Source organism: Bufo gargarizans, chromosome 10, assembly GCF_014858855.1.
Source record: "Bufo gargarizans isolate SCDJY-AF-19 chromosome 10, ASM1485885v1, whole genome shotgun sequence".
Classification (NCBI taxonomy): Eukaryota; Metazoa; Chordata; class Amphibia; order Anura; family Bufonidae; genus Bufo; species Bufo gargarizans.
Genome location: NC_058089.1, coordinates 102,412,095 through 102,436,027, shown reverse-complemented (window position 1 = coordinate 102,436,027; position 23,933 = coordinate 102,412,095). Strand labels below are relative to the sequence as shown.

Genomic DNA, 23,933 nt, shown 5'->3' with positions numbered 1-23,933 from the left:
AAGTGACACCTGTGCTGGCCTGGAGGATAGTTAGAGAGGTGAAAAAGAATCCAAGGATCACCACCAAGGCCATCCTGGTGAATCTGGGCTCTGCTGGTGGCAATGTCTCAAGGCAGATAATCCAATGGACACTGCACACTGCTGGGTTCCACTTCTCCAGATAAAGCACACAAAAGCTCGCTTGGCCTTTGCAAAAGCTCATCTGGACGAAGAAGACGACTTCTGGTCTTCTGTGTTATGGTCAGATGAAACAAAAATTGAATTGTTTGGTCACAATGATGTTTCCTTCATTTGGCGTAAAAAAGGAGAAGACTTCAACCCAAAGAACACCATCCCCACTGTCAAACATGGTGGTGGGAACCTAATGTTTTGGGGGTGTTTTTCAGCCAATGGACTAGGGAAGTGTTTCCCAACCAGTGTGCCTCCAGCTGTTGCAAAACTACAACTCCCAGCATGCCCGGACAGCATTTGGCTGGTTGAATAAAAGTAACTAAGTCAAAATTTGCCAGGGGTATGAATAATTATGGGCAGCACTGTAGATGCACAAATGGTTCAAAAAATTTGCTGAATTTTCATTATACAAGACAATAATACAAAATAAAAAATAAATCACCTTTTCAGCACAGACTATTTTTTTTCTTTAATGTTATTTTGCCTGTTAAATAAAGTAGCCCACTAAAATCAAAAGTTGAAAAATCAGCCCAGATTGGCATTTCCTCCATTAGACACCAGCATAATAGCAGCTATTGGTAAATGCATCTAAATCTGCGCCCTGCTTTAGGCATAATGCAAACCATGTAAGTATGACTTTGATAAATTGCTCCTTTTCTGCCCAGGAAACGCCGTCTGTTCATTTATAGGAAGACTGCAGAGATAGCATAATATTTTCTTCAACAGCAATGGACAAGTCACTAAAAGAACAATGGCCGCTGGATCCGGAGGACACATTGATCATTGGACGCTCGTGTGAGGCATTTTATGTCATACATCATGAAGGCAATTTGCACCGTTACTAATTCTTATAATAAATATACAAATTAACTGCAGAGATCAAGGATATTCATCAACATAAAATCCAGTTTTACTGCAAAAGTTTCTGGGGATCCAACTCAGCTCTGCTACATTTTGAATGAAGGGCTATTTCTGAAAAGTTTCTGGCGGGATTCAAACTCACAACCTTCTACATCAAGAATCTTAACCACTACACTATAGAGTATGCTCGCCCAACACTAGTGCTGAGAACTAGAGATGAGGGAATCAATTCTAAACAAATCAGATTTGTTACGAATTTCACAGAAACTCTGCCGCCAAACAAATCCCAAGTGTTGAGGATTCACTTTGCGCCATTTTATTATGAGAAGCAGCTGGAAACAGGGCAGGGAGAATGAAGAGGGAGGATCACGTGAGCCTGGGAAGGTGGAGGGCTTGCCCCGATTGGCTTAGAGGCCTACAGCCAGCCTGTGAGACAATCATGGGGCAGGAGTTTGGCAGGTCCTTGAGTTTTTGGGTTAGCTTAGAAGCAAAGAACCAATTCTGAACCTAGCCTGCCACGGGAGAGGACGAGTGTTGGATGTGTCTGGCAGACAGCGATTACACACACAAGGGATAGCATATTGGTATGTTTAGTTAGGTAGATTGTATTAATCGGTAGAAAAGTCAGAGTTTTATCAGACAGGGATAGTATAGGGTTACTCAGAGTTTTGATGGGTTTTATACTGAAGGCAGGTGCTGCAAGTGGAAACCTTCATGTCATTTACTGCAATCACCAAATTCCTGCACCAACCTCACCAACCAAATTTAATAAAAAAAGCTTCTGCAGTTCATAAGCTTTTTATAGGCCTATTTCCAGCACCATACATTTAGCCAGAAATGCTGCCTTTTTTTTCCTAAAAACAGATGCAATTGGTCTTTTGTTTATAATCAAGTGGTTCAGTTCATTTCACCAGTGTGCTTGTAGCAGGGCCTCTGTAAAATTACTGAAAAGCCAGTTTCAATTTAGCTACTGTTTATAATTGTGAATTTCATTGAATCAATATACCAGTTATTTAACACATTGTACTGCATCAATATACCAGGTATTTAATGCATTGTACTGCGTCCATATGCTACATAGTTTAAAATAATACATTGTACTGCGTCAGTGTACCGGTTATTTAATGTGCAACATGCCTCCCCCAGGGAATGATCGGGGCTCCAGTGCATAGAAAATGCCTAGTGGCGGCCTTACTAGTTCCGTGTGTCACGGTGCTCCTACCTGGATAACATTGCTCCCCAAGGTTGGGCTCCGCAGCATTCAAAGGAGCTGTAGCTGGAGGAATAAGCAGAGTCCAGACTTGATAAAGTTCAACAGTTTAACTTGAATAAACTTGCATCCAGATAATATTTGATCTTTCTCTGCCTCCAGCAGGTTTCGGGGTGCACAGGCAGGTCAGCTCAGACACTTTGCTTTGCCTTTCTCTGCTGTACTAATCTCTGGCTTCGGTCAGGTATCTGAACTTTTTAGAAGTTCTGGTTAGTATTGAGCGCGAATATTCGAAAAGCTAATTTTTATCGCGAATATCGGCACTTCAAGAATTCGCCTAGTATTCAGAATATAGTGCTATATATTCGTAATGACGAATATTATTTTTTATTTTATTTTTCGTTTAATTTTAACACAGTACACATCAGGTGATCATCCCTCCCTTCTTCGAGCTTGTGAGCCAATGAAAAGGCTTGGTCACAGCTTAGCAACATCCCTAGCAAACAATAGAAAAGTTGCCTTCCCCTTACTATGCAAGTTGCACGTATTGTGAAAAAATATGCGCATCATTGCCAAAAATTCGCAAGCGCAAATATATCGGAGCACTATCTGCATATAAAGCTATTCTAATGTTCTGCCGTGTCAACCATTTTCTCCAGTCTCCTAAAACTTATACCAGCTTGAAAAATGTAGCATAAGTGACCCACACCGGTATTTTGCGTGCATTACGCGAATAATACATTGTTGATTTTTGCAATCAAGAATATAATCTCGAATTCGCAAATATATGACTTATATTCTACAAAATATTCGCGAAATATTGCAAATTCGAATATTGCCCCTGCCGCTCATCACTAGTTCTAGTACCTTTGAGTGGGGTGCCTTTGGCCGTTGACCTCCTTGTAATACCCAATCTATAAACTGCAAGGAGTCGTGCTGCTCTATGAGCTGCTTACCCTGGAGGACTCCTACTACAGGATGGGGGAGCTTCTTTCACTGTGCCATGTATCCTTTCCTTCCAAATCTCAACTCCCTCTAGCTTCTTGCAACCCCTTCCTTGGTAGGCCTAGCCCACTCTGCCCAAAAGGTGGAGAATGTAATGGTAAAATCCATTCTATCTAAAGATCTCTCTCTGCCAGATACACTGCCACCTGCTGGACAACCAGGCACAGTGCATGTAATACAATACATACGTTACATAGAACCTTCTGAACAGACCTGGAAACAAAAGACATAGTGGTGTCACACATTGGTAAGGCATTAGTGATAGTAGCGGGTTTTAGGAATGTAGTGCCCACTCTGGGGTACTACAAATGCATTGTAGCAGCATCAGCCATCTTGCCAGTAGCAGTAATAGTCACAGCAGCAGTACACAGTTATCCCTTGCTTCCGATAGGCGACACATTATTATATTTCGACAAGCCTTATAGTGCAGCTTTCATCTTCCATGGAATGTCTGCATAACATTTGGACAATACTGCTCCACCCGGCTTTCCACAAGCCTAATAGTGCAGCTTTCATCTCCCCTGGTATAGAACTTTGCATATTCATCAATGTAGACTATTTTCTGAAAGTGTGATATCCTTGTGATTAGTCCTAGAGATGCTCTTCCAATTGACCTGTGATTGATGTGACTGTTATAATGCTTGTGATCTGTAGGGATTTTATGGCCCATCCAGATCCTTAGCTTTGTTTACCTACATACAGCATCTCTCCTCATGTGCCTCACTTCAGTGATTGATGGATTAATGAGCTAAATTACCCCTAGTTCTCTGATCACATTTCCTATAAATATAGACACAGTCTAAAGGGGAAGCACTCGCAGGGGTCAGCACGAGCCAAAAGCACCATCTCTGCCATATTGCCTACGCGCTTGGCAGTTATTCATGGCAGGAGACGGAGATGCTGTGTGTACTACCCAAACAAACAGGTATGCTACGATATTGTCTCACTCAGGCTCTGGCTGCTCTTCTCATCACTATGGCTGTCTACTTTCAAATTTAACCACACCTTCCACCCTCTGTCCCTTCTCTCCACATCAGTCCCTCCCTCCTTCCCTCACCCTTGTTCAGTTCCCATACACTTTATACCCTCATACATTACACTGACCCACCTTCCTCCACGGTGCAGCATAAAAAAACAATATAAATCTTTCAACCACTTGCTGTCTCTTTCTGTTCTCCTGCTACTAGCTGCAGGGGAGATTTCACCAAATCCTGGCCCTCCGTCTGTTGCTAACTTCTCCTCTGCGACACACAGAAACTCCAAAAATTTGATTAATGTTTACTGTACATCCTCTCTAGTCTCTTTTAACAGCGCACTCTGGAACGCACGGTCAGTTCGAAACAAACTACCCACAATCCACGATTTCTTCCCCTCACACTCTCTGAACTTGCTAGTCCTTATAGAAACCTGGCCTCAACCCTCTGACACTGCTTCCCTGCTGCCCTATCCTATGGTGGACTTCACTTCTCCCATACCCCCAGACTTGATGACAGGCACGGTGGAGGAGTATGCATACTACTTTCTCCACAGTGCACATTTCAGGTCATTCCCCCTGTACCCTCTCTCACATTCCCCTCTTTTGAGGTTCACACCATTAGACTCTTCCATCCATTCCCCCTGAGAGTTGCAGTCTATCGTCCCCCCAGGCTCCCACCAATTCCTGGATCACTTTGCAGCTTGACTTCCTCACTTCCTATCTTCTGAATTACTAACTCTTATTATGGGTGATTTTAATATAACCATTGATGAACCTACCTCCCCATCAGCTGCTCACTTTCTTTCTTTAACCTCCTCTCTTGGCCTATCACAACTTACTTCCTCTGCCACGCATGAACAGGGCAATATACTTAATCTAGTCTTCTTCAGTCACTGCTCAGTCTCAAACTTTTGTAACTTATCCTTCCCACTTTCTGACCACAATCGTCTTTCATTTACCATAAAGACCTCTCACTTTTTTCATGACAATCCTACTTTTTACACGTACAGAAACCTACACACCATTAACTGCCAGCAACTTATTAACACTCTACAATTAGCTCTTGCCCCAATCTCTTCCCTCCCATGTCCAGACTTGGCTGCCAATCATTACAACCAGACCCTCAAAACCACCCTAGATTAAGTTGCTCCAATATTAATCCGACCCTCTTGACACAGAACATGGAAACCCTGGCACACACCTGAAACACGTTTTCTACAGCGCTGCTCCAGATGTGCAGAACGCTTATGGAGAAAATTGCAAATATCAGACTTCCTCCATTATGAATTTATGCTGAAAACATACAATTTGGCTCTCAACATTTCCAAACAAAAGTACTTTACCTCTCATCTCCTCACTCTCAAATAACCCCAAATGACTGACACATTTCATTCCCTTCTAAGCCCTAAAGTTCCAGAACCTGTCACTGAACTCTGCCCTGATGGCATGGCCACTTACTTCAGAGACAAGATTGGCAGTATCCGGCAGGAAATAATCTCTCAGTCCCCAAATAATTTCAATCCTCCTCCCTCCGATTCCTCCACATGCTCTCTCTCCTCTTTTGACCCTATAACTGAGTAAGAATTTTCCAGGCTTCTCTCTTCTTCTTGACCCACGACCTGTAGCAGTGATCCTATTCCATCACACCTCCTCCAGTCCCTCTCCTAAGCTGTCATCACTCACCTAACTACAATTTTTAACCTCTCTCTCTCTCCTGGTATCTTTCCCTCCTCTTTCAAACACTCTAATATAACCCCACTACTAAAGAAACCATCTCTTGACCCGACCTGTGCTGCTAACTAGGACCTGTTTCTAACCTCCCCTTCATCTCTTAACTCCTTGAACATCTTGGAGCGAACCATACTGATAAATTCAGTGTGGTGAGCCATGATGACATGGCACCTAACATTACAGTTAATATGTTGATTATATTATTTACTTACCTATGTGAAGAATGGGTTAACCCAGATGCTGTGGGTGCTTGCGCTGATATCTTCAAATTTGATTGGAGATCACTTTAACTGCCAGTTTGAGAACCTATAAAAGAACAGAAAATAACGATTTTGGCTCATTCACGTAAGTATTTTTCAAGAGACAGACCTGCGTTCATCTGTGTCATGGAAGATCTGTTGAAACAACTTATTTTCAGAGCAGAAAGCCAAGGGGGAGAAGAATGGCTGAGGAAGTGCTTACAGCAAGGACCGGACCAGCAAGAAGAGCTTCTTTTATCTTCTAATCCCGTCTGCTGCGCAGTACCTGGCGCGAGCGCCGAACTGATCGATCCTCCCTGCGATAATTTTGTGCGCATGCGCGAAAAACCTGAGACCCGCTCGCCGATTAAAAAACGTCAGCGGAGAGACAAGAGGGCATATTCCCCTTCACAATATGCGCCTCCTTCTAAGACCAAGAAAACCAACTTATCTTCAAGCCGAGCCAGCAGGAAAATTCAACGGCGTCATTTTCAACAGCATTCAACTGTCACTCAGGAGCCATCACCTGCTTCAACAGTTGATCATCCTCCTACATCATCTGCTTCTGGTGAGCTGAATTATAACTTTTTAAGTGACTGCAAACCGCAGGGCACTATTAATCAAGAGATTAATTCACTTGACATTGATTCTTCTAAATTGAAGATTCAGTTGTTTGATGAATTTTTACTTTACCTATCTAAAAAGGATGAATCACCAAAAAATGTTTGGTCTGGATTAGCAGATGTCAGTCAAGTTAATACCCTTAATAGTCTGACTGCTGCTAATTCAACCATTCAACCGTTCACTAATGTACCTAAAATGTCCAATATTAACCCTGAAATGGCAGTAATTCCTGAGCTTGAATTTAACTCAGGTATAAAAGAGACATCTGTTAAAGAAGTTCTGGCGTGTCAAATTTCTCCATTAGGGTTTCATTTACCCTTGAGCGTGAAAGAAAAAATTTGGAGAAAAGAATATGTTGAAATTTTTTCTCTTCTTCCTTCATCTAGTGAGAATTTAAAAAGTGAATTATTGAAAGACAAAAAATCAGATTCTGAAGAAAAGAGAAAATTACACCAGAAATCCTTTTTTAACTGGCTGCAAGCATTTAATATATACGCAGCAGTTTTGGGTGAAAAATTTCCTAGTCTTTGTACTGGTTTATTTTACCATGTAGATACTATTTTGGAGGCATATAGAAATTTTGGCGGAATGGGTTGGTGTCTGTATGACGAATCCTTTCGTCAGAAACTTGCAGTATATCCGAATCTAAATTGGGGTAGTAAAGATGTCGGGCTTTGGTTGAATTTAATGCTCCCTAACAAAAACAATCTTTTTCGTCAACCCAATTTCATTAACGTCAAAAAAGGTATCTGTTTCGCATTTAACGAGTCGCATTGCAGATGGCAACATAATTGCAAATACCGACACGAGTGTTCTTTCTGTGCCGGTTCTCATTCAGCCTCAAAATGTTTTAAAAAACAAGGTATTCACTTCCCAATTTCTAACAAGGAAATTCAATCGTTTAAACAAGGTGACTCCGCTGAATTTGCCAAGAATAATTCAGTGGCTAGGTCATTACCCAAACATTCAGATGGCTAATTTATTAATTGACAGTTTTACCAATGGGTTTTTCATACCTGAATTTGTGGGTCCAGGTTGCATTCTAGTTGAAAATGCGTTATCTGTAAAACAAAATATTGACATTGTTAAAGAAAAAATTGAATCTGAAATTTTGGCAGGTAGGATTGCTGGTCCCTTTGATTCTCCCCCCTTCTTGAATTTTCGTATATCTCCTTTAGCTTTAGTTCCTAAAAAAGAACCAAATTCTTTTCGTCTTATTCACAATTTATCTTATCCTAAATTCAGTTCCTTAAACGATGAGATGGAAAAAAATAAAGCCAGTGTGAAATACTCCTCATTTGATCAAGCTTTGTCTTTTTTACAAAAAGCAGGCCGCAATTCTCTTCTTGCCAAAGCTGACATTAAATCTGCTTTCAGACTACTACCTATAAACCCCATCGGTTATAATTCTTTGGGTTTTTATTTTCTCGATAAATTCTTTTATGATATGGCCCTTCCCATGGGATTCACCCTATCTTGCTTTTATTTTGAGGCGTTTTCAACTTTTCTACACTGGGTTATGGATATTCACTCAGGTAGTGGATTTTTACTACATTATCTCGATGACTTTTTATTTATAGGTCGTGAAGATTCGGATGATTGTATGAATCTTCTGAATAGATTCATTGGTATAGCTAAATATTTCTGCATTCCATTAGCTGTAGATAAAACTGTCTATCCTACTACGAATCTCAAGTTTTTGGGCATAGATATAAATACAGTAACAATGGAATTTAGCATACCAATGGAAAAAATCCAGAATACTGTTCAACAATTAACTCGCATATCCGGAAAAGAAAAAATTACGCTTAAACAACTTCAGTCTCTTTTAGGTTCTCTTAATTTTATTTCTCGTGTGATTCCCATGGGAAGGGTCTTTTCTAAAAGATTGTATGCTGCCACATCAGGTAAGTCCTCACCTCGATCCCATATTCGCATCACCAAACAACTAAAGGATGACATTTCAGTTTGGTTGCAATTTTTATGTGAATTTAACGGTCACACCATTTGGCAGGAAGAGTTTGTTGGCTCAGACACCTTGTCTCTTTATACAGATGCGTCTGGTGCTATTGGATATGGTGCTTATTTTGACAACTTTTGGTCTGCCGAACGTTGGCCTTTAAATTGGATTACTAATAACAAGTACTCAAAAAATTTGGTTTTTCTAGAATTATTTCCAGTTCTAGTTTCTCTAACAATTTGGTCCTCAGTGTTTCAGAATAAGAGAATTCTGCTAAGGTCGGACAATATGGGAGTAGTTTTTTCCATAAACTGTTTAACTTCTAAGTCTCCGTTAGTTTCTTCATTATTGCGTAAGATAGTTTTTCAATGTCTAAAATTTAACATTTGGATAAAATCTAGATTTATTTCTGGGAAAACTAATTATATTGCTGATTATTTGTCCCGACAGCGCTTCAAGGAATTCTTCTTAATGACACCTCGAGCTTCCCGAATGGGAATTCCTTGTCCAACTCATCTTTGGGAGATATCAGAGGATTAACTAATGAACTTATTTTTGGTTCATTAGCCAAGAATACATGGGCAGCATATTCTGCCGCATGGTTGGATTGGAAGCTTTTCTGCATATCTCAAAAAATTTCTTACATTGATTTTAATTTAGGGAATTTTATCAAATTTATTATATATCTTTACAACAACGGTTTACAAGCCGATTCTATTTCTAGAAAATTATCGGGCATTTCTTTTTTCTTTAAATTAAAAGGCGAAAGCTCTATTCTGAATAATTTTATCATTAAACAAATGATTAAAGGTATCAAAAGAAAGTCAGTCCCCAATGTTAAGACCAGCCCTTTATCTATTGAATTGTTACAAAAGGTCATATGTAATTTAGTATTAGTTTGTTCTTCGGAATATGAAACCAATTTATTTTCTGCAGCATTTTCTATAGCTTTCTTTGCTGCTCTAAGATTAAGCGAGATTGCTGCAGACAATAAAATCTCAAATCCCCCATTATTGATGACAGACTTAATTTTGAATAGTGATATTCTAAAGATTTATATCAAAAAATCCAAGACTGACCAATTTAGTAAAGGAGTTTGGTTGTGTTTGAGGAGTTATCCGATTAAATCTATTTGTCCAGTTGATAATATTACTAGATGGTTTCAGGTAAGGAAACCTGACTCCAATGCTTTATTTAACCACACTGATGGTTCCCATTTGTCTAAATTTCAATTCAATTTTGTATTTCATAAATGTCTCAATGATTTAGGTTACGTAAATTATAAACTTTCAGCACATTCATTTCGTATAGGTGCTGCAACCTTTGCAGAGCAATTGGGTTTAGATAGTTCTGTTATTAAACGTATTGGTAGATGGAGGTCCAATTGCTATAAATGTTATATTCGGCCTAACCTTGTTGTTTATTGATTTTAGGACCTTCAAAAGTTGTATGGATTTTTGGGGATGAACTGATTCAATTGGCTGAGAGAAGATCTGCTTTTAGACATTCTACTGTTAATTTAGGTTATTCAGCAGAATTTTCCATAAACTGGTTTTCCTTTGCTGACCTTAAAATTTCTGATATCTTCAAGAATGTCAGCCTTATATATTCAAAAATGTCGAAACCTGACCTGTTTATTTTACATATTGGCTCGTTTGATTTGGGAAAAATCAAAACGCATTTGTTAATTTATGAATTAAAAGAATTGTTATGTAAAATATGCTACTTACTTGATGGTGTTGTACTCGTATTTTCTGACATCATCCCAAAATTTTCTTGGTTCAATTCTGAGTTATCCTTTCTGGAAACAATTAGAAAAAGAATTAATAAAAAAATGGAGATTTATTTGAAGGAAATTGGTCATGGCAATTACAGACATGTTGAATTAGAAGGATTCGTTAGAGGACTTTACCAAGAAAAGGATGATCAGCTTTCTGATATTGGATGTGATATATTCATTTCAGATTTGCAGAACATAATTGATAATGGTTTTTATTAAAGGCTTGCAATGTTTATTGGGCCACTTGTTTTTATGTGGCGTTGTGGGGTTAAGTCACTCTCTGAGTGGACTGAGTGTTATATGGTTTATTGGTTTAAATATTTACTTATTTATATTTGAGAATAAATTGGATTAACCAGATTATAATTAATTGGTTAAGTAATAAGCATTGCGGCCTTTAATTACCCAACTAAATAAATAAAGATATTTGCTTAAATTCTATTTTGAGTGATGATTTATTCTATTTTGTGAATTGGAGCGTATGACATCATGGAGCGAACCATACTGATAAATTCAGTGTGGTGAGCCATGATGACATGGCACCTAACATTACAGTTAATATGTTGATTATATTATTTACTTACCTATGTGAAGAATGGGTTAACCCAGATGCTGTGGGTGCTTGCGCTGATATCTTCAAATTTGATTGGAGATCACTTTAACTGCCAGTTTGAGAACCTATAAAAGAACAGAAAATAACGATTTTGGCTCATTCACGTAAGTATTTTTCAAGTTCCCTCCCTCCCTTCCCTATTTATTTTGTCGCTTTGCTTATTGACGGGGGTTAAGTCACTCTCTGAGTGGACTGAGTGTTATATGGTTTATTGGTTTAAATATTTACTTATTTATATTTGAGAATAAATTGGATTAACCAGATTATAATTAATTGGTTAAGTAATAAGCATTGCGGCCTTTAATTACCCAACTAAATAAATAAAGATATTTGCTTAAATTCTATTTTGAGTGATGATTTATTCTATTTTGTGAATTGGAGCGTATGACATCATGTCTACTCTCGTTTAATATGCTATCTCTCTGCAAAAGCTCTTCTTTACCCCTTATAATCTGCCTTTCGCCCTCTTCACTCTACAGAAACTGCCCTTACTAAAATGTCTAACAATCTCCTAACAGCAAAAAATAAATAAATGGTGACCATTCGCTACTGATTCTGCTGGATTTCTCTGCAGCGTTTGATACCGTAGAACATAAACTCCTCCTCACCATGCTCCACTCAATTGGCCTTAAGGACACTGCTCTCTCTTGGTTCCCTTCCTATCTCTCTGGCTGCTCCTTTAGTGTATCATTCGCTGGGTCTTCTTCAGAAGATATGGCTTTCGATACCATCTCTATGCTGACAACACCCAACTATACACTTCATCCCCTGACTTCACCCCAGCTTTACTCTAAAACACCAGTAATTGTCTGGCAGCCGTCTCTAACATCATGTCCTCTCTGTATCTAAATCTGAACCTCTCAAAAACTGAACTTCTTATCTTTCCCCATTTACTAACTCACCTAAACTTGATATTTAAATTTCAGTCTGCAGCACTATCATAACTCCTGTGCAGCAAGCCCGCTGTCTTAGGGCCACATTTGACTCTGATCTTTCCTTTGTTCCCCATATTCAATCACTTGCATGCTCTTGTTGTTTGCACCTCAAGAATATCACCAGAATCCGCCCTTTTCTTACGGTGGAAACGGCAAAAACTCATTGTTGTTGCCTTGATTCATTCTCGTCTTGACTATTGCAATGCATTACTAATCGGTCTCCCTCTCACTAAACTCTCCCCCCTTCAGTCTGCTCTAAATGCTGCAGCCAGGCTCATCTATCCATCCAACTGCTACACTGATGCTACTAGTCTGTGCCAGTCACCTCACTGGTTGCCCATCCACCACAGAATACAGTTCAAACTTCTCACCCTCACCCACAAAGCTCTCCACAGTGCTGCACCTCCATACATCTCCTCCCTCATCTCCATCTACCACCCTGCTCTCCGTTCTGTTAGCGACCTAAGATTAATAACCTCCATAATTCGTACCTCTCACTCCCGTCTTCAAGACTTTTCTCGAGCTGAACCTACTCTATGGAATACTCTGCCCTAGAATACTAGGTCAATTCATGACGTCTCCACCTTCAAATGTGCCTTAAAAACACATCTTTTCAGGCAGGCTTATCAAGCTACCTAAACTGACTATTCCCTGACTAAACTTTCCCCCCACCAACCCCTCTGGCCTGAACTCGATCCCCTCTAGTAGTCCCAAACCCGAAGCAGATCGGCCGGCACCACTACTGTCAGTTCAATAATGGCTCAAATCCTACTTATCACAATCAACTACCTTATGTGTAACCCCCAATTCCTCATAGATTGTAAGCTCTTGCGAGCAGGGCCCTGACTCCTAGTGTTTCAGTTGCATATTAGCCAGTTACTTTTGTTTTGTACATGAACCCTATGAATTTGTAAAGTGCTGCGGAATATTGTGGCGCTATATAAATATATTTTATTATTATTATTAAGGACAGAGGATGACATTGTTGACTGGATGACTCACTCCTCCTCTCAGTCACAGCAGGATAATGTCGATGTCACCATGCTTTTGAGACAGGGGTCAGTGCACTCCTCATGCTTCTCCACCTGGCAGCCCCAGAAAAGCCTTTCACTTGCATCCTCACTGTCTTCACTGCCCCCTTTTTCCTAAGAAGAGGCAATAAAAAAATATGATGTCCAAGAGTGTCTCATTGTTGATGACTTGTGTGAAAACAGTCAGTGTTTGAACCGCCATGCATAGCTGTATTGTTGGTGGTGGTTGTAGTAGTAGTGACACTTGTAACCATGGTGGTGGCGGTGGTATAGGCAGTAGTAGCCATGGCAACAGTGAAACTTGGAGCAAATACAGGTGAGGGAATTTGCTCCAAGCCCACGATATATTACAGTCTGATAAAAGTGGTGGGAGGGTGACAACTAGGACCATGATTTTGAGTTAGACAGAACCTGGGAGCCTGACCATGGTGCTGAGAAGCTAGTGACATCAGAGAAGGAGGGTGATGGTCACAGCAGCAATAAACAGAGTAGAGCGAAAACCTCCCAAAAAACTGCCAGAGATGGCACTGATACTGTGGGCACAGAGTCAAAACATGCCAGACATAGGCCAACTTCCGGTATAGACTTTTGGCAAGGTAGAGAGATTTGGCAGAACACTGGCCCAATGATGCAACTGCTGCTGATTGCCTGTTCGTGTTCCATACTGCACTGCAGCTGCTACTCTCCCTGCTGCCACTACTACCCCTAAATGGCTGTAAATTTCCTGTCTTGTCCATGGGGTTCCACACTGCACTGCTGCTCCCAATAACAGGGAGAATTGTTGAGGGCTTCTTCAGAACAAGCCACTGCTCTTTTCGATGCTACCGTGTACGTATTAACACCTGCAGGCACCTGCCCCCAATAAGAGACAATTATTTAAATGCATTTAACTTTCAAAAGCATAAACCTGACGGCGCAGTTTGTTTTTACACAGGCTGTTTGTTAACATCGTCAACCTTGTGTTTTCTCATAGCTATATATGTCAGGGTCACTGTGACATTATTTACTATTGCCGTTATTGCTGCCACTTCCTGTGTCGGTCCAGAAAGCAGAGTCCAGAATGTGGAGAGCAGAGGGGACCTTGTAAGCATCAGAACTGCAGCCGCTGGGGTCAGAAAGGTGAGTAATGAGTCTTTTTTAACCTATTCTTGCTGAATACCCCCTAAAACATAGAGATGTCTGCCATATTATGTAGGCTTTTGTACCTCTATTATTGCATACCTTTAGATATTTAGGCTTGGTGCAAAAGGGACAGCAGTACTCAGCTTGAACTGAGCTGAATAGAATACCAGAACTGCAGTGCAGACTGACACATGGGCAGGGCAGCAGAAGAAAAGAAGTGGGAAATTGTATAGACCAGATTAATGTAAATTACGGTATGTGTTTCTGAAAAGCTAGGAGTCAACCTATAGGAGCTCCAGAGTTTGGAAAAGTAAGAACAATATATAATGTACATAATTTGTAAGATAATGTAAATATTAATAGTCACCAAGGAATTCTGTGACCATATTAAGAAGGGGGCAGCAGGTAATTGAATTCTTGGTGACCCCCAATATTCTTAGGAGGGGATTTATCTTCCCCCTACGCTAGTCTTCTGGCGTAAAAACCCGGTTTTCCAACTTTTTTAAATGCTTGGGAGCGTAAGGTCCGGGGCACGATGCGAGTCTTGATACATCAGAACCCTAATGTTTTATTGTTAGGGTACATTATTCTTTACAATACACACCCCAGCTGCTGCAGAACATCATTTTGTAGATTCCTGTCCATTATTTGATATAAAACACTTTCAGTTCTATCTATAAAGAAGGTCTGCAACATCTGAGGGGTGCCCTATGAGGTGCTGCGGCAGTTTAGTTGTCTACGATGAGGTATATGTATAATGACGAGGCACCAAACTGTGTAATACGCGCTGCAGCTGCTGAAGAAACTCTTTTAAAAGAGCGCACTCACAGTCAGTCCATAAGGGGGTTGACTCAGGGGAAGAAAATTTCTGTAAAAGTGATCTGAGACAACCTGCTCCAGCAAGAAGAGACGAGCAGCGTCTAGATGGCTACACTCATCTTGGTATAATAATAATGTGTTTTTACAAATTTTTACAGATAAGACCATGGAAAATTGCCATTTGATACATGATATTTTTCGTGTACACTGTATCCATTTTGAAACCTTACCCAAAACACCCCTATCCGATTTTAACCAATGGAAGTCCCAATAATCAAGTACCGGTTTCCTCAACAATTTTTCGCCTTCTTTCTATTTAAGACACTTCACTAAAAGCCTTTTTATCTACTCAAAGGCACACACACACACACACACACACACAAAAACAAGAGCGAAAGAGAAAAGCTGATTGATTTTGAAGTTAAATGTTGGCATCTGCTGTTATTCAAAAGCAGGACCTTGCGTACGATGCGTCGCCATGCTTTCAGCTCTGCCACCAGCGTGCTGCAAATGAAGACAAGCTGTTGTCAAATGAGAAATGCAAAATAGTCAATCTGTTTGTCTGTTTAATGTAACTGGGAACATAAGCTGGGAGAAACGGGACCATTCTGCACTGTCAGATGGGAGACACTCTTCTACACACCAAAGCCTAATGACCCGATTTACTTCGGCGCTGTGGATTTCCTTCTAATAGTATTTTCCATATGCATTTCAACATGCTTTTATCAGCAACTGCAAATGGTACCATTTTCTTCCGTGCACAGCCGTGTAATCTGTGCGTTATTTCCCCTTCTCTCTCTTTTTTTTTTTATCTCATCCCCCTTTTGGCACCGGGATGGAATACTGATGTTCAAGGAGTCTTCAAGCGGCGAGCATATTGCCCAGGCATCTGATTCTCATCTCCTCCTCACACCTGTCATTGTTCTATATTAAAGGAGGGGAGGTGGGGGGAATCCAGTCATTAAACATGATAGATATGTTTTTAATAAGAAAGTGTTGTGCCTCACCAGGCAGATAAATAGCGAGTCTTTAGATATCTTCAGAGCCTCGGATACAATTATAGAATGCAGTTACGAGGCTTTCGGTTGTTCTTCAAAGATGTTGTGACAGGAGCAGATTTGGTTTATCTAAATTATCGCAGCGCCTGGTGGGGGGGAAGAGGCGGATTGTTTGCCTTGCTCAAGTTTTGGCCTGACGTTTTGTAGATGCTTATTTTTGATAGACTTGGAGGGGATATTGACTCGACGTTATGTATATATTTAGTTAAGGGTTTAAAATAATTTACGGCAAAATGACTTGGTCTTGAGCAGGTAGCCTTTGCACACAGATCCTGATAATGAAAGGCCACACCAGTGCATACGGTGAGCTACAGGGCCCCATTCAGGTGTTGGAACTACCACCATAGTGGCTGCTAGGGGACCCATGCCGTAGTGAATGTCTATTATCTATAACCTCCTAGCAGGGGTGCACCAATCATGAGGCTAGGTGAGACGATCAGCACCAGGTAGGGCCAAGATAGGGGCAGCCGAAGGGCCATGGGCTAAAGGGAAGGAGTTAGGTTAAGAAATTGGCATTGGGGAGGTAGGGGTGCCATTTCAGTTTTTGCCTTAGGCAGCAGAAAGGCTAGGTGAACCCCTGCCTACTGTTTCTCTCCCCAGCAGGAGCGACACAGAGACAGCATTCCACCTGCTGGGCTGAGTAGAAGAGAACTTGGGCTGAGGATCCTTCCCCAGCCGCCTTATATCCTAGAACAGGGATGGCTAATCTCCGGCACTCCAGCTGTGGTGAAACTACGACTCCCAGCATGCTCCACTCATTTCTATGGAGTTCTGAGAACAGCCAAGCAAGTGTGCATCTTGGGAGTCGTAGTTTTACCACAGCTGGAATGGTTAGCCATCACAGTCCTAGAAGAACACAAAGATTGGGCAAGTTAACAATCTGACTTCCCTATCCTTTTTCCTAATGGCAAATGTTGGGGGAGATGAGTCGAAGACCCATATACACATTAGATGGTCATCCGGTCCGGTCAAAATTGGTGGGTTCCATTAACAGCTACCGTATCTAATATGTATATAACCAGATTTTTAGAGGTGGCTTTTTATAACTAAAAAAAATTTAGAGGACCCAACACACCTATCTGTTATACATATACATAATAACACGTAATACTTCAGTTCCCCTGGGTTCCTGTAATCATCTTCTTGTCATTGGAAATGTCTAACTCCTTTAAAGTTAGAAACAGGCCAGTGCTCTAAAGCTGACTAAATTCTGGTTTTGTAAAATTTGAACTTTTTGAAAGAATTGGGTTGAATTTCCAAATTTTTGAATTCGTCATCTCTATGTATAATGAACAGACAACCTAAATGATTCCTTTTATCTGTCTTAGAACAATTGAACAGCAGCGTGGCCACCTTATCGTCTTGGGAATGGCACCATGTTATGTTCCATGGGGGATACTTTTTTTTCTCTCCCTTCTATGAAATGAAAGTCAAATCAGGACTGTTACCTCGTGGAAATCGTTAGTTTTGATGCATTGTTGTGTTAGCACTTTCTAGAGAAAACAGTCTGTGCACATTAATTTTGTGTCAGAGTGTTGCCAGTGGCTCCGCCGTTGCCAGCGTACGATGCTTTCCTGCCTTTTACCCCAGGACCTCTTTGCGATTCATAAATAAGAGCTGAAGCCGCTGGCACTTCTGCGTACGCTCCCCTAGTAAACAGCAGCAGAAGTGGTTTTATTTAAAAGCTTCCCGTCACTCAAATCCTTCAGCTCACTTGATACGATGCGCATTTAAAAGATACAATCTCAAGAGCTGAAGTTGACTATGTGGCCACCGCTTACGACGTGAAAGATCGGTATGGTGCAAAGGATAATGAAAGACAATTACACTAATTAAAAGGGTTACCCTGTAATAAGTATTAGAGTGCGATGAATGGGACATTTCAGAAGGGTTATAACTATATAGAGACAAGAAAAATATATTTTGTTTTGTGTGTACATTACAGCGCCCTCTGCTGTTTTTCCTGCCGGTCCACCTTCTCCTGCATTGACAGGTGGACTGACATGCTCAATAGCTTCCCTGCTCTCCTCAATGTATCCTCTCTTGGTGTAGTGATCTCATAGAGAAATGAACAAATTTGCGTTTCCTCTATTTCCAAATTTCTAGAAATATCTAGCTGTAACTCTCTCTAGATACTGGAGATGGAAATAGTGGTGGGATTACAAACCCTGGGACTATATAGGAGGGGCTATTATCTACACAAGGGAGGAAAAGGTTAACAAAAGCCAAATGTTCTGGAAGATTCATGTAGTAGATAAGCTGCTGAACCCCCCCAAAAAGTGAGTAAAAGTTTTAAATTTGGAATAACCCCTTTAAAAACACACCACCGGGAAAAGTCACATAGGTCTAAGAATCTAAGATATGGGCTGCTGTATGTAGAGACTACACACAGGAGAACAGTTTGCAACTGGAACCTGGAACATTTCATATAAAAAGTGGCTCAGACACAAAATTGCAGGCAGAGGATGGAGCCCTGGAATAGATATATAAAGTGGGATGCGAAAGTTTGTTAATCGTCATGATTTTCCTGTATAAATAGTTGGTTGTTACGATAAAAAATGTCAGTTAAATATATCATATAGGAGACACACACAGTGATATTTGAGAAGTGAAATGAAGTTTATTGGATTTACAGAAAGTGTGCTATAATTGTTTAAACAAAATTAGGCAGGTGCATAAATTTGGGCACCACAAAAAATAAATGAAATCAATATTTAGTAGATCCTCCTTTTGCAGAAATTACAGCCTCTAAATGCTTCCTGTAGGTTCCAATGAGAGTCTGGATTCTGGTTGAAGGTATTCTGGATTATTCCTCTTTACAAAACATCTTTAGTTTATTCAGGTTTGATGCTTTCCGAGCACGGACAGCTCTCGTTAAGTCATACCACAGATTTTCAATTATATTCAGGTCTGGGGACTGAGATGGCCATTCCAGAACATTGTACTTGTTCCTCTGCACAAATGCCTTAGTGGATTTTGAGCAGTGTTTAGGGTCGTTGTCTTGTTGAAAGATCCAGCCCCGGCGCAGCTTCAGCTTTGTCACTGATTCCTGGACATTGGTCTCCAGAATCTGCTGATACTGAGTGGAATCCATGCGTCCCTCAACTTTGACATGATTCCCAGTCCCTGCACTGGCCACACAGCCCCACAGCATGATGGAACCACCACCATATTTTACTGTAGGTAGCAGGTGTTTTTCTTGGAATGCTGTGTTCTTTTTCCTCCATGCATAACGCCCCTTGTTATGGCCAAATAACTCAATTTTAGTTTCATCAGTCCACAGCACCTTATTCCAAAATGAAGCTGGCTTGTCCAAATGTGCTTTAGCCCACCTCAAGCGGCACTTTTTATGCTGTGGGCGGAGAAAAGGCTTCCTATGCATCACTCTCGCATACAGCATCTCCTCGTGTAAAGTGCGCCGAATGGTTGAACGACGCACAGTGACTCCATCTGCAGCAAGATGATGTTGTAGGTCTTTGGTGCTGGTCTGTGGGTTGACTCTGACTGTTCTCACCATTCGTCGCTTCTGTCTATCCGAGATGTTTCTTGGTCTGCCACTTCGAGCCTTAACTTGAACTGAGCCTGTGGTCTTCCATTTCCTCAATATGTTCCTAACTGTGGAAACAGACGGCGGAAATCTCTGAGGCAGCTTTCTGTATCCTTCCCCTAAACCATGATGGTGAACAATCTTTGTCTTCAGGTCATTTGAGAGTTGTTTTGAGACCCCCATGTTGCTACTCTTCAGAGAAAATTAAAAGAGGAGGGAAACTTACAATTGACCCTTAAATACTCTCTCATAATTGGATTCACCTGTGTATGTAGGTCAGGGGTCACTGAGCTTACCAAGCCAACTTGAGTTCCAATAATTAGTTCTAAAGGTTTTGAATCAATAAAATGACAACAGTGCCCAAATTTATGCACCTGCCTAATTTTGTTTAAACAATTATAGCACACTTTCTGTGAATCCAATAAACTTCATTTCACTTCTCAAATATCACTGTGTGTGTCTCCTATATGATATATTTAACTGACATTTTTTATCGTAACAACCAACGATTTATACAGGAAAATCATGACGATTAACAAGGTTGCCCAAACTTTCGCATCCCACTGTAGATATATATCTATTCCAGGGCTCCATCCTCGGCCTGGAATTTTGTGTCTGAGCCACTTTTTATATGAAATGTTCCAGGTTCCAGTTGCAACTTGTTCTCCTGTGTGTAGTCTCTACTGTATATGTTAATAATACTATAAAAGAAGTTGGGTAGGACAGGAGCTTCTTCAGAGTATGACAGGTTTAGAATGGATTCAAAATGGTGCCCTTATTATAATGGCTTACATAAAAATAAATTATATATATATATATATATATATATATATATATATATATTATTTTTTAAGTTTATTTATCTATTTCTGGGGAAATATAAGCCATAAACGCCTTTATCGATCTGCTTTTCACTCTCTGGTCACAGCCAGAACCCTCAGGTAAGACCTACTCAGCCCATCGCTGTCCATAGTGTGATGGCTGAGCAGACATTTCCAGAAAGTTGAGCCGGGAACCGGAGAAGGGTCATCATCACAACAGAGGAGGGCATGATCAATGACATCACTATTGTATTGGTAAATGTACACGTACGAGTTCCTCACCCTTTTCCTATTGTCATTGAATAGAAATCCACAGATACCTATGCAGAACATCTCATGATTAAGCCTGTAAACCCTGCAGGTTGCCATTTTTATAGGCTTATAGTACATGTACTTCAGACAGGTATAACATGCCAGTCATCTGCTGGCAGGTCTTCAGGGCAAGTCAAGCAATTAGAAATCACCTTTAAACCTGGGATTGGTTACATGTTTACACCTACTCGGTAGATAATATTATCCTAGTAGGCAAATCACATTAAATATTCACCAAAATAGTGTCAAGATGGTTATAATACAGCAGCCATTTTTATTGACTGTATATGGGCAAGAGTCTATAGGTTGCTTGCCCAATATAGCAAAGTATTTTAAGTAAATATCAAATCTCAAGCCCATGGTTTTTGGGCTGCCAGAGGTACTTTTAGCCTTTTGCTGGTACAGAGAGCATCAGAGCTGGTGTTGGAAGTCTTATAGGCCATGCTCCCTGGTAAAAAATGATATCCAGATTATCTCTTTCCAAGAGAGATACAGTCTCTCCAATGAGGCCAGGTGAGGCGATCACCTCAGGCAGCACCAGGTAGGGGCAAGAGGGGAGCAGCAGAAGGGCCATGGGGAATAAGCTCTTTTATTGTGGCAAAGAAGTTAGGTTAAGAAATTGTCATTGGGGAGGGGAGCAGCGCCGTTTCAGTTTTTACCTCAGCCATCAGAAAGGCTAGGTGCGCCCCTGTTGCCACTTAGTGGAGGTAGCTACTCTAGAAATAATACCTATAACTAAGCTGAGAAAAGGTGAAATGGGTCCTTTTCCCCCCCCCAATATCAAAACTAAAGATAGAAAACTGTTGGAATGCTGCCGCCCCCAGTTAGAGGAGGGTTCAGCCCGAGGAAACGTTCCCAACTAACCTCCTGAATGGTGCAGCCCAGCTCTCAGTAATAAAATAGTTGGAATTAGACGCTGTTAATTTAATTGGCTAGTAGTGGTCATTTTAATACTGGCTGCAGGAATTAAGGATGTCAAGCTCGGAAATGTTGGGTCATGCAACACTCTACAGAGTGAACACGTCTCCTGGGCTCCTAAAATGCATTGGATTACAGGGCTCTTACTGTTATAGGACCTATCAGAAATTCTGTACCTGAGCCTACTTTGAAAAAAACGGTGACTGGATGACGGGAAAATCGTTTCGGGATCGAAGTTGAAGGGACAGTCTTGATGGTATCTTCATGGCCATATGAATTTTTAATTTTTAGACTGATTTTATCGCTTATGGAAGCTTGCATTACTTACGTCACCATTGGCGGTCTGTGGTTTCTATAGCCGAGAATTATTCCAAAATTGTACTAAGATTTGTTATTTTGCCCATCCTCTATATAAGTTTTACTTTACTTTTTCCTCCTTACCTGCATCTTATTCTCCCGATTAAAGTCTCTGAGAACATTACTGTAAGATCTTTATAGCAACGACAGTATGTCAGACGGTTTTCCAGCAGAATATAGTTTTGCAAGTATTGTGCCAAACAGTCTCATTACTGGCAACCTGGATCAGAGCTGTATAAGGAAAGTGGCCCAACAACGAATATGAAAATGTTGCCGTATTCTTTGCACTGGTTGACACTTAAGCATTGTTTACAATTTAAAGGGAATGTGTCATCAGAAAATGACCTATTGTTTAAATCACGTTTTTATGTTAAAAGTATTTTAGAGAATTTTTATGATGTTATTATTAATTTGCCATGTCAATATCCTACAGTTTTCACACTAGCCACCAACCCTAAGAGGTGTCACTTCCTAGTCTGTGCAGATCACTTGACTGCAGTTATCGCCTTATCATTACAGGCAGGATTAGAATGACAGATAGCATCTCTGTGTATACATGAAGGCTGTATTACACAGCCTAATGTGGCTGATGATTGTTGGGAGGTAAACGTTCCCTCCCGGCAATCGCCTGCTCGCTAGCCGAGGAGACCGCAGCTATTACATGCAGTGATCTCTACTGCAGCATGGGGATGAGCGATCCCTATGCCATCGTTCGTCCCCATGCTGTATAGTGGTTTGCCGGAGAAAGATCGTGATTAGACACCACAATCTGACATCTGCAAACCATTATTTTTTAACATGTCAAAAGACTTGGATTGCCCTATGAACGAGCATTCATCAGGCAATCAGCGGAAGTATTTCACACGGTTGAGTTTTCCCACGTGGGTGCAGTGTGTGAGGGGAACGCATTGCACCCGCACTGAATCCGGACCCATTCACTTCAATGGGGCTGTGCACATGCATCACTTGTGCGTTGCGTAAAAAATCGCAGCATGTTCTATATTGTGCGTTTTTATGCAACGCAGGCCCTATAGAAGTGAATGGGGCTGCGTGAAAATTGCAAGCATCCGCAAGCAAGTGCGGATGCGGTGCTATTTTTACGCATGGTTTCTAGGTGATTATCGGGATGGGGACCCGATCTTTATTATTTTCCCTTATAACATGGTTATAAGGGAAAATAATAGCATTCTTAATACAGAATGCTAAATAAATTAGGGATGGAGGGGTTAAAAAATAATAATTAAACTCGCCTCATCCACTTGTTCGCAAAGCCCGGCTCGTCTTCATTCTTCTTCTTTGATGTCCTGGGAGGAAGAGGACCTTTGGTGACGTCACTGCGCTCATCACATGGTCCATCACCATGGTGATTGACCATGTGATGAGCGCAGTGACGTCACCAAAGGTCCTTTTCCTCCCAGGACATCAAAGAAGAAGAATGAACATGCTGCTTTGCACTCGCGAGGAAAAAAACTGCGCATTTTTTCCGCAACGCACCCGCATCTTTTCCCGCACATCACCCACAACGCCTGTGTGAAAGAGGCCTTACAGTCGCAGATATTTTTTTTTGTTATTTGGCGACATTGATTCTGGAAACCATTGATTCTGGATCCTTTCCATGATCTTTGGGTTAATCAATTTCTGATTTATCCCCCCTGGCTCAGGGCTGGTGCAAGGATTTTTGCCACCCTAGGCCAAAGCTAATTTTGCCGGCCCCTTGACTCCGCCCATTGACCACACCCCTTTACCCGCCCCTTTTTCAGCCACCTATTGCATGCAACATTTAACTATGGTCGTGTACCCTGTGCCAGTCTGTGGTCATTTCTGCCCCTCATGATTCATGGCC

At 40.9% G+C, this 23,933-nt stretch overlaps 1 protein-coding gene across 1 annotated transcript; it reads left to right on the top strand.

Annotated features, from left to right (window-relative positions):
* The first annotated feature begins 6,284 nt into the window (after positions 1 to 6,284).
* LOC122920092 lies at positions 6,285 to 10,776 on the top strand. The gene is made up of 2 exons (XM_044269300.1): positions 6,285 to 6,761; positions 10,211 to 10,776. Exons 1-2 carry the CDS (start codon positions 6,341 to 6,343, stop codon positions 10,774 to 10,776), a joined length of 987 nt encoding a protein of 328 aa, XP_044125235.1. The 5' UTR covers positions 6,285 to 6,340.
* Positions 10,777 to 23,933: the final 13,157 nt, after the last annotated feature.